This window comes from Amblyraja radiata, chromosome 22 (assembly GCF_010909765.2).
Source record: "Amblyraja radiata isolate CabotCenter1 chromosome 22, sAmbRad1.1.pri, whole genome shotgun sequence".
Lineage (NCBI taxonomy): Eukaryota > Metazoa > Chordata > Chondrichthyes > Rajiformes > Rajidae > Amblyraja > Amblyraja radiata.
In genome coordinates, this window is record NC_045977.1 from 24,072,221 (window position 1) to 24,084,488 (window position 12,268).

Here is a 12,268-nt window from a genome sequence, read left to right on the forward strand (position 1 = left end):
TATATGATGGAATATGATAAGAAAGGAAGGCGGGGAGTGAAGTGGAGACGCAGGGGGAGGGATGGAAGGGTGAAGGGAAGGGGGGGGGGGGGGGGGGGGGGGGGAGGAGGTTTGAAGAAAACGGGGGACCCAGAGCAGGGAGATGTGGTTGATGAGTGGATGGAGGAAATGAAGGAGAGGAACGGAACCGGGTGTTAGGGCTGGGAAAAGAGATAACTGCAGGGGTTGGGAAGCTGGGTAAATAAGAAAGAGGGTGTCTGAAGTTAGAGAGTTCCATGTTCATACAGCTGGGTTGTAAACGACCCCAGCAGAAACTGAGATGCTGTCCTCGCAATTTGCGTGCGACCAGCGTCGAGGAAACTCCGACCTAATTCTGTGTCTATGGTTAGATTCCGGTGAACTGGGTCAGGGCATGGATGGGCTCCGGTACCTGGGCCCCGGTACCGGGGCTCTGGTAACTGGGCTCCGGTAACTGGGCTCCAGTGTACCGTCTTCCGGGTAATTTGGGACCGGGCTCCATTTATAGGGGCCAGGGTTGGTTTCCAATGTCCCGTATTTGGTATCACATGATAGGCATCTGTCGTCCAAAGTGTCTCGTCCATTGACCAATGTCCAGTTTGGGGCTTGAGTGTCCAGAGGCGAGGCTCCAAGGTCCACGAGTTGGGCCAGTGCCCAGAGTCTGGCCTGGTCAGACCTGGTCTCGTGTCAGTCTCCAATTACCCGGGTTTCTGAGCCTGAGTCCCACACCCCAAGTCTGAAGGTCGAGGCTTCAACGACTGGAGACTTCGCCCAACAAACGGGGTCCACTGTCCAGTGACAGAGTTCCGGGCCAGTGTCCGGAGTGTGAGTCCAGGATCTGGAGGCGGGAAGTCATCCTAAAGTGATGTCCACCAGTGTCCGGGCAAACCTTCGAGTCAGTAACCATTTCGAATCCTGCCCTGGGTTCTTATCCAGAGGGCGATATCCAGTGTCCAGCGCTAGCTGTCCAGAAGTGAAGTCTGCGACCCAGTGTCCAAGGTCAGTGTTTGGGGTCAGACTCACATTCTGGCCCAGTGTCCGGTGACTTGTATCCAGGGTCCAGTTTACTGTCTCCGGGCCATAATGCCCCAAATCCAGTAACCAGTACCGGGTCCTGCGTCTAGTCTCCAGTGTCCAGTTCTATATCCAGTGTCCGGTCAGCGCCCAATGCTGGATCCATTTTCCAGTGTCCGGCCTCCAGTGTCCAGCCTCCAGTGCCCAGTGCTGGATCCAGTGTCCGGGTGCAGAGTATGTTTTCCAGTCTCCAGAGTCGTCCGGGCTCCAGTATCCAGTGTCCAGTGAGTGTCCAGTCTGCGGGATCTGGTGTCCGGTTTCAGGGCTATAGTGTCCGGCCTCCAGAGTCCGGGCTCTGGCCGCTGCTCGGCTTGTGTCCGGTACGGCGCGGGTTAAGCCGGGGGCGGGGGGAACGTCAATCAGCGGCAGACGCCCCGGGACCGGATATTTAACCCGCGCCGCGGCTTCGGTGCCGAGTCTGTGCGGAGTGTCCGGGACACCGGGAACATCGCTGGGGACTGTGGCACCGGGAATATCACACCGGGAACGGGAGCATCACCGGGAGCGTAACCGGGAGCAAGAGCATTACCGGGAGCGGGCATCGCATTTGTCGGCCGGGGGGAGCGGCTGTGGACGGAGCCGGTGTCGCGCCGCGACCGCTCGCTGTCCGGGGCCATTCGGCCGCCGCCGGCCCGACTAGACACCGGCTGGCAGCGAGCGGCGGCGACGGCGTTGCCATGGAGATGGGCGGCGGGCCGAGGTGAGGCGGGAGCGGCGGCGGCGGCGGCGGGGACAGGCGGCGGCGACACAGAGCGCCGGGAGCAGCTAATCGTGCTCCGCAACCTCAGCACGTCCTGTGCGTCCCCGTCACTCACTCCACACTCGTGCTATTAAAAGTAGCCGCGTGTTGGCCCGGCTGCCTATTTATAAACCTGAGGGCTCGCCGACTGGCCGGGGCAAGTCATGGAGCCGCCGCACTGTTTACTGAGCTGCCTGTGTGTCTTGCTGCTCCGACATGGCTTGTGTCAACCATACCTGCACCTCCGGCCGGTGCCCAGTGACAGCCTGCCCGTGCTGGACATCATCGAGCAGCCGGACCCAGACAGCGACCCGAAGGACAGCGACCTGGACGAGCGCACGCTGCGGAAACGGCTGGGAAGTCACTTCGACCCGGGCTTCATGTCCATCACTCTGCCCGACGCCGACCCCTCGGCGCCCCGAGACCCCGGCGGCCGCCTCAAGCCGCTGGGCGCGTTGCCCAACGACATCAAGAGGCTGGATGTGTCCGAGACGCCTTACGGCAGGAGGATGAAGCTGGGCAAGAAGGCGCGGCGGAGGTTGCAACAGTGGCTCTGGTCGTATACCTACTGCCCGGTCGTGTACACTTGGAAAGACCTGGGAGGCCGCTTCTGGCCGCGCTTTGTCAAAGAGGGGAACTGCTATAACGAGAGGTCGTGCTCATTCCCGGAAGGAATGCTGTGTAAACCTGTCAAATCCATCAGCAAAACGTTCTTGAGATGGTATTGCCAGGGCTGGTCCAAACCGCGCTACTGCACATGGATACCTGTACAATACCCAGTCATTTCCGAGTGCAAGTGTACGTGCTGATGCGGCGAACTCATAAACATGGTCTATAGTATAACAGCGCCGTTAGTCAAATCTATTTTTATATATCGCATCCTAAAGAAGCCCCTGCTTTGTATCTATATAACACAGAGATTTAACGTTGGCGATCATCGTGGATTATTTGAGGGGCAGCGAACGGACCAGACTCAGACCAGCCCAGAGGAGAGGGAATAATGGTGCACCTCCCGGCGCTTCTGGACTCTCGATGCTGCCGAGATATTTTTTGTAATATAATTATTATTATAAAAAGTTGAGGTGAAGATATTACAGAGCTTAACTCAGCTTTCCAATACATAGAGTGTAGATGAGTAAAAACGTGTCCAGTTATTTATTTCTTTACCGTTTGTTGATAATAACCTAGGCGATATCGTGGCATTGGAGATGTTTACTTGAATATACTTTCTAAAAAACATATCAATGTAAATATAATGGTTCACTGTTTTTAGCAATAAAGTCTCATCTTTGAAACAAAGGTTTTGGAATGTGATCGGATCCGAAGTGGAGTGGATCCCGGAGCGATGGGGGCTGTGACCGTCTCAGTAACTCGGAGCGCGGCTGAGACGTCCCAGTCCCCCGTGGGAAACGCGCTCCGCTCCTCACCCCCGGCCTGGGGCGGCGAGTGTCGGGCAGGCAGGTGAGGCCGGATACTAGTGTGAACGGAGCGCGGGGTTTGCGTACTCCGCGCCCGTCACTTTCAACCATCGCCTGTGTAGTTGGGGATAGCAAGACTAGCAGGAGCTGGGCCGAGCGGCCACGGGGGTCGGTTTCAACCCAGACTGGCCACCGAAGCGACAAAAATTGCTTTAAACTTTGCTGCGGGGAAAGAAATTGCATCGCCGACACTGGAGAGATGGGTCTGGGCGAAGCTGAGGGCAAAAGCAGGTGAAAAAAATATCAGAATCGTGAAATATAAACAAATAAAAAAAGATGTTTTTAATTTGGAATGCGGCCAGTGAGATGGGGACACGTTGTCTGGGCATTTGCGCGGGCGCGCTCTCTCTCCCCCCTCGCTCACAAACAGAGATATTTATACAGCCAAACACAGTGGAAAGGAGAGGTGCGCTGACAGAACGGGCGATTGATAAGACGCCCAGTCAATGGTTTTAACGGACTAACTGTTCCTCGCATCCGCGTTGTAATTTGCTAATTAAAGTACACATTGAGACCAAGACGAGACGCTGCTGATTATATTCGCCACTCGCTGCGCGTTGCTTTTCACATTTATAAATACGATTATTTATTAAGAAGCCCTTGGACACGTCAAGACGCTGCGAGAGGGAGACGGAGTCGGCTGCTGTCTGGTATTTCTGGGCCTGTGTGCGGTTCTCTCATGTCTCGCAGCGTTCTAAAGCCCCGAGTTTGATCCCTGGGTACAGTTGCATGGAGACTTTCCGCCTGGCCTCGCAGCAGATGCTGTTGACTGCCTTGCAGGCGCCGCTCAGCCGCCCCCTCTCGACAGCACGGAATTTAGCACTAAGACCCTACACACACAGCCCATTAACCCTATCCTCCCCTCCCACATGCCTCTGCCTCGATTCATGAATGCTGCCTGTCTCACGCAGCGCAGAGTGTGAATGGCGAGGTCCCTTGTATGAACCACGCCACATTCCGCCGTGTCGCCACTGCCCGGTGGCGGGGAGCGATTAACGTTCACTGAGTGTGGGTGTGGGACAGGGCGGCGAGGCGGAGCGGGTATCAGCACCCGGTGTGACGGCTGTAGTGTGAGGGCAGCGGCTGCCCGCTCGGTGTGAGAGCACTCCGACCTAACCCCCGCACCGGGCAGCAAACATGAAACCATTTGGCAATGGGCGCCGTGCCAACTCTCCGCTTTTTAATTGTTATTCGTTCTTGGCATGGCGGTGGTAACTTATGAGTCAGGTCTACATGGGTGTCAGACAAGGGGGCAGTGGTTGAGGGGAGCACATCTTATATTGGAGAGAGGGAGTTTCACTCTATGTCTGATCCTGGGAGTGTGTGATGGGATGGTGTAGAGGGAGATACATTCTGTACCTAACTCCGTGCGTGTATATGTTGAGCTTTTCTCTATGTCCCTGCTCGCAGCGACTGCCACAGGTCGAGGCCGATATATTGTGTCTAATGCACTCCCCGGCCTGCGAGTGTGTGAATGGAAGTGTGGGATATTGCACACTATGTCGGGTGTGTGCAGGCCTGCCCCGGGAGTGTGTGAAGGACAGTGTGGGATATGGCCCAGGCCTGCCCCGGCTGTGTTTGAAGGAAGGCCGACATGGCATCTGCTTCAGTTTGCTCCTCTCTGATCCAAAGGACGCACACGTGCAAGGGGCTCGATGCTTTTACTGACAGGCATAATTCTAGCTTTGGTGGTGAAGTGATTGGTTATTGTTGAAATATGTGTTTGAAGCTTACACAATTCACCAATACTGCCCCCCCCCCCTTTCATTAATGCTCAGTTCTGACTTGCTTGTGACACAATATTCTCTTCAGTAAATTAAAAGATCCGGAAATATCTTGGAAAGTGTTCGTGCTCACGCGGTCAGTTGGCTTGGTGGGTTTGTTTTTGCTTGGTGTTCTCTGTAATTTGATGTGGGTGCCGTTCAGACCAGAACTGGGACTGACGGGGGGGGGGGGGGGGGGGGGGGGGGGGTGCGTGCATGGGACACGGAGTGCAGCTCTGCTCTGCTCGCTGCTGCGGGGTTGGACAAGGCAATGTCTCAGCGTTGATGCTCTTGGTTCCTACCTCACAGGACAACAGGTGATGAGGGGGTGTTGACAACAGCAACACCCGTGCCCACTGACACGTGGCCTTTGTACAGATCTTGGGGGGCGGGGGGGGGGGAGCTTTAGTCCCCAACCCCCCGTTACAGAATAGCTAAACGTGATCCCTACTGAAACTGTTGTGGGTAACACGACAAAGCAACTGCCTCTGAACCCTCAAATGTGGAGGGGAGAGCGGGTTCACACTGTCTGTGTTTGTGTTTCATTGACATATCCCCAGGGGTCTCGATCACACACACTCTCTCTTCTATGTAAACTGTGGTTCTATCTTGCCGACAATCTGCCAAAATACCATAAGTTCAAAGATGTAATAATGTAAACCAGCTTAATGCTGGAACCTTCCTCGGTAGTTGAAAGGCTGTAAGAATAAACGGCCTCAGCTTGGTGTGTTTGCAGACTGGCTCTGAGCTTGGGTTGGTGATCGCTGTTATTGCTGATCATTGTGGCCAATGTTGCCCACAATCAGCGCTCGCTGCGGTGGGAGAGGAGGGCGGGGGAGCGGCGGTGCATCCAGTATCTGCTACATGTGGCTTCTTTGACAGCTCCTCCTCCGCTGTGTGCTGTCTCCGTGATCCCGCAAGCTGCCAACTCGCCATGTCTTTGTGTGCTTTCGGTTCTTTATATTTTCAGTCATTTTACTTCAGAGATCCAGTTGTTGCGTTTGGCATGAAGACGGCAGTGGAGCAGCGGGAGTGCCCACCAGTCGCAGAGACCTCGGGGACGGAGGAAGCGTCCCCGGGGACATTAGACCCAACGGGAAGCCTTGGCGTGAAAAATGATGTCAATATTGACATTTGCCAAGAGCCAGCAAGGCGCTGAATCTGATCAGTAGGATTGAGATTACAAACTGGCAATTTAAAGTCCAAGGAGTGGGGGACGTTTCACAAAGGCTTTATATTAGAAGTAGTTCGGACCATTTGAATACTATATAATGGGAAGTCATTTGATCCACTGGAATTATAAAAATTGGGAAACAGATTGAGCTGCAGATCCGGCTCTGGAGTGGTGGGGAAGGGTCGGACCCACTGAAATACCATGCATACACATTCAAGTAATTTCCCAGTGACATTGCAAGGATTGCTGAGATATTGATGATATTCCAACAATGATGTAAGCGGGCTGTTAGCAGCTTAGGGTGATGTTGAGAGAAGCAGAGAGACTGCTCTGCAGCAACACATGCACATAATGCCAATTACCAGCCGGCAATCAGCACTGACATTTCTAAGGGCTGAGAACAGTTGCCAGGGCATTCAGTGCTTTCAAGTCATTAGAATTTGAATAGCAGAGCAGTCTGGCTGATGATTCAGAAAAACCCTCTAGAAAGTGGACTGTAGGTAGGGCTGTTCTGTAGCTCTCCCCACACAACACTAGTTTGGGAGCATCAGTCTGTGCCCCAGTCTGTCGCAGGAGGACCACATAACGTTCTGGCGCGGAGGTCGGTAGTGAGGGGACTTGAAATTCAGATGGGGAAGTCATGCATCACTTGGAAGAAGGAGCCTGAGGGGCAATGTTTCTGCACAGAGGGTGGTGGGTATGTCAAACGTGCTGCCAGAGGGAGTGGCTACAATTACAACGTTTAAAATACATTTCAACAGGTTCTTGTATAGGAAAGGATCAGAGGGTGGACAGACACAAGCAAAGCAACTCAGGTAGGCCATTGGGTTGACATGGACGAGGTGGGCTGAAGGGCCTTTTGCTGCACTGTGGGACTATCATAAGCTCAGCTCATGAGGAGAATGCTGCAATTTCCAGTTGTGGTGTCTGGGTGCAAATCACAGGCTGCATCATTCACCTTACTGGTGCATTCTGTAGGTGATTCATAATCATACAGCGTGGAAGCAGGCCCTTCAGCCAAACTTGCCCATACCAACCAACATGTCACATCGACACTAGTCCCACCCGCCTGTATTTAGCCCATATCTCTCTGAAGCTGTCCTATCCACGTACCTGTCTAAATATTTCTTAAATGTTGTGATAGTTACCTGTTTCAACTACTTCCTCCAGCAGCTCGTTCCATATACCTACCACCCTTCGTGTAAAAAAGTTACTCCTCAGGTTCCTATTAAATCTATCCCACCTCACCAAGAACGTATGTCCTCTGGTTCTCGATTTCCTTACTCTGGGCAAGAGACTGTGCATTTAACTGATCTATTCCTCTCATGATTTTGTGCACACCTATATGATTGCCCCTCATCCTCCTGTGCTCCAAGGAATAGTGTCCCAGCCTGCTCAAACTCTCCCTATAGCTCAGGCCCTCGAGTACTGGCAACATCCTCATAAATCTTCTCTGCACCCTTTCCAGCTTGACAGCATATTTCCTATAATATGGTGCCCAAAACTCATCACAATGCTCTAAATGTGGCTGAACCAACATTTTATATAACTGCAACATCACCTCCCAACTTCTGTACTCAATACTGACTGATGAAAGCCTTTTTAACCACCCTATCTACCTAGGACGCCACAAGGAACGATGTACCTATGTACCTAGAACCCTCTGCTCTGCCACACTCCCCACAGCTCTACCATTCACTGCTCATGTTAGACATCCCAAATTGCAACACCTCGCATTTATCTGTATTAAATGCCATTAACAATTCCTCAGCCCACTTGCCCAACCAATTAAGATCCAGCTGCAAATGTTGGCAACCATCTTCACTATCTACAATACCACCCACTTTATTGTCATCTGTAAACTTACTATTCATGCATGTTCTCATCCAAATCATTGATGTAGATGACAAATAACAATAGGTCCAGCACCAAACCTTGAGGCAAACCACTAGTCACAGACCTCCAGTCCGAAAAACAACCTTCCACCATCACCTCAGCTTCCTTCCATGAAGCTAAATTTCTACCCATTCAGCTCTCTCTCCTTGAATCCCATATGATCTAACCTTCCAGAGCAGCCTACCATGTGGAATCATTGAATGCTTTGCTGAAATCTATATATACAACCTGCCCTGATCAACCTTTTAGGTCACGTCCTCAAAAAACTCAATCAGATTCGAGAGACACGCTCTCCCACGTACAAAACCATGCTGATTATCTCCCATCAACCCTTGTCAATCTAAATGCATATTTTTATCCCTTAGAATACTCTCTAGTAACTTATTGACTGCAAATGTGAGGCTCATGGGCCTGTGGTTCCCAGGCTTTTCCCTGCAGCCCTTCTTGAAAAGATGCACATTTGCCACCCTCCTGTCTTCTGGCACCTCACCTGTATTTAATGATGACTCAGTAAATCTCGGCCAGTGTATTTGCAATTTCCTCTCTAGCTTCCTAGAGTGCCCTTGTTCTGCATGGGCCCCACACACAGCACACACCTGGACCACCATAGGAGGGGCTTTATCTCTGCCTCACAGGAGGTGGGCGTTTCAGCAATGCCTATGTCATTGGCTGTCACAGAGCGGAGGAGGAATTTTGGAGTCAATCCCACCACAGTCTGGAATTGGGTTTACCTACACAAGGTGAGAGCCAGAGTCATGGCTGGAGGGCATCGATTGCCAGGGGAGTTGGGCAGTTCCACGCTGCTGATTCTGGAGTGAAAATGGCAGATTGTGAAAGTCGTGTGCTAAGCAACTCCATCACTGGTCCCCGTTCCTGCTGTAATTAAATAGCTGGTCTGTGAGGCTGGGAGACATCCTACATCTGGTCGGCAATATGCATCAACAGTGACATGCTCACAATTACAGCAAAGTCGCAACTTACAAGTACCAGCAACGTGGATCCAAAAACGAGTCCATCTCAACAACATCGCTAAAATGATGGAACTATTTCATTACTCAGAAAATGAATCAAGTAGAATAAACAATTGGGCAACTGGGATATAAAGAGATGAAGAAAAACTAGTCACGGTGTTACAGCATAGAAAACGGGCCCTTCGGCCCATCAAGCCCTACTGACCATCAATTTACACTAATCCCACTAACCCCAGATCCCGCCCTTCAACTAAACACTGGGAGTAATTTCCAGTGGGCAATTGGCCCACTGACCAGCATGTCTGGGATGTCGGAGGAAGCCGGAGCACCCAGAGGAAACCCAAGCGTCACATGAAGAACGTGCAAACTCCACGCAGACAGCACCCTGGGTCAGGATTGAACCTGGGTCTCTGGAACCGTCAGGCAGCAGCGCTAGCTGCTTCACCACCCAAATACAAATGCTGGTGAGCAATACGGGAATGTGTGCCCTCTTGTTTTATAAACGTTGTACAAAAGGTAAGTGCCCCACCCAGGACAGTTCCTGGCTCTGGGGGAAGCCTTTTATTGCCACAGTCTGAGGGTTGCAGTCCATGTGGTTGTTAACTTATAAAACCATTATACAAGGAGCCAGCAATTCTCCTGGACATGGTTAAAGGTTAACATTTGGATTCCTCAATTATCCCCGTGCCCCCGGGCGTTAATAGACAATTCTGCAAGGCCACACAGCATCACTTGCACTGGTCATCTGAAATGAATCATTCACAGATCACACTCAGGTGAAGTGTCGGCGTGGTAATCCTGGAGACTCTTCCCCACAAGGGCAGCAGCTCACGGTACACAGGGAAAGAAAGAGAACTTTCAGGGGTATCAGCTACAAAGAGAAGTTTGATAGACTTGGATTGTTTTCTCTGGAATGCCTCAGGCTAAGGGGAGACCTGCTAGATATATATAACATTATGAGATGCATAGAAAGTGTGGACAGTCAGAATCTTTGTCGCAGGATGACAACATCAAAGACAAGAGAGCATAGTTTTAAGGTGAAGGGGAAAAGTTTGAAAGAGATGTGCGGGACAGGTTTTTTTTCACACAAAGTGGTGGGTGCCTGGAACACACTGCCAGGGGTAGTGGTGGAGGCAGATACGGCTCTTATATAGGCACATGGATATGCAGGGAATGGAGGGATATGGATATTGTGCAAGCAGAAGAGATTAGTTTAACTTGGCATCATGTTTGGCATGGACATTGTGGGCTGAAGGGCCTGTTCCTGTGCTGTACGTCACTTCCTATTACACCTTACAAGCCTTAGCCTGCCCAAGCACTTCACAGTAATAAATACTCCTGAAGTGTCACCACCATCCGGAAAGTGAGAGCTGCCTTTTTATTAATCAAAAAATGTATTCAATTTATTAAAAATGATACAGTACAATAAAACAAACCAGAACCCACCACCATAATACACAACAAACAAATGCATTCCACCCCCCGCGATGCCCAGTGGTCCCGGATATCCCCCAGGGTGCCCGTGGACAGCAGGGTGAGAGCTGCCTTGTCTACAGCAAGTTCCTGATGACTCTTGGATGCTCTGGCCTGGTGATGGGGATGCCCCCTTGGTGTGTTACACAAACAGTGCTGATATCTAATCTAGATCCTCAACGGTATGGGTGAAATTGCGCAAATATTAAAACTACCCAGTGGCTTGCAGCCACAACTTTACTCTGAGCCAGGGCCGGTGTGTCTGATGGACCCAGCTCGGCTCCAGTGTAATCGGGGAACGTGATGTCAGGCCCCACAGTTAGTGCTCAATAACCTGGACCTGAGGCCTGGGGAGCTGTGTTACTGAGTTGCTGGAGGCGGCAGCGGAGAGCGTGGCGACTCCAGAGGTTCACACAGGGAGAGCAGGAGGGAGACCAGGCAGCATACTCACCAGAAGAAGGATTAGAGATGGTCACATCATCTACCCTAGCTGTGTGAACCCTGTACCAGATACTAAACCCAGACAGTCCAGATCTCACAAGGTGAATCTCGTATTTCACATGACGTGGAGGCAGGCCATTTGGCTCATCAAGTCTATACCAGCTTCCAGTGCAATCGTAACCATCCCATTCCCCCACTGACCTCACCAGACCATCACCTTACCTCTGAATCATAATATCATAAGTGATATGGACAGAATTAGGCCATTCGGCCCATCAGGTCTACTCCGCCATTCAATCATGGCTGATCCATCTCTACCTCCTAACCCATTCTCCTGCCTTCTCCCCATAGCCCTTGACACCTGTACTAATCAAGAATCTCTTACCACCACCAACACATTTTACAGCATTCAACTAACCCATCCATTGGGACATGACAGGAAACTGGAGCACCCGGGGAAACACTCAGTCACAGAGAGAGCATGCAAATTCCCCACAGACAACGCAGGAAATCAGATTGAACCCAGGTCTGAGGTGCTCTTATCAAAGTCAGGAAGTCATGATGCATCTCTATAGGACTTTGGTTAGGCTGCATTTGGAATATCGCGTGCAGTTCTGGTCACCCCATTAAAGACGTCGAAGTTTTGGAGAGGGCACAGAGGAGGTTTACCAGAATCCTGCCTAGATTAGAGGGTTTCAGCTACCGAGAGAGGTTGGATAGACTTGGGTTATTTTCTCTGGAATGTCAAAGATTGAGGGGAGACTTGATAGAAGTGTATAAAATTATGATATGCTTAAACAGGGTAGGCTGTCAAAACCTTTCTCCCAGGTTGGAAATGTCTAACACTAAAGGACATTGCTATAAGGTGAGAGCAAGAAAGTTTAATGGAGATATGTGGTGCAAATCTTTTACATAGAGGGGTGGAGGCCTGGAACGCATTGCCTGTGGTAGTGATGGAGGCAGATATGATAGGGGCATTTTAAGAGGTTTTTGGACCAGGGAATAGAGGGATATGGATCACGCACAGGAAGATTATGTCAGTTCACATACATGATGTTCGGCACAAACATTGTGGGCTGAAGGGTCTCATAAGGTCATAAGGAATAGGAATAGAATTAGGCCATCAAGTCTACTCAGCCATTCAATCATGGCTGATCTATCTCTCCCTCCTAACCCCATTCTCCTGCCTTCTCCCCATAACCTCTGACACCTGTAGACAGGGTCTGTCCATGTGCTGTACT

The 12,268-nt window shown here is 51.1% G+C and overlaps 1 protein-coding gene across 1 annotated transcript; it reads left to right on the forward strand.

Moving 5' to 3' along the window:
* Positions 1-1,482: 1,482 nt before the first annotated feature.
* nog (noggin) lies at positions 1,483-3,130 on the forward strand. The gene has a single exon (XM_033040727.1). It carries the CDS (start codon positions 1,996-1,998, stop codon positions 2,638-2,640), a length of 645 nt encoding a protein of 214 aa, XP_032896618.1. The 5' UTR covers positions 1,483-1,995; the 3' UTR covers positions 2,641-3,130.
* The last annotated feature ends 9,138 nt before the right edge of the window (positions 3,131-12,268 follow it).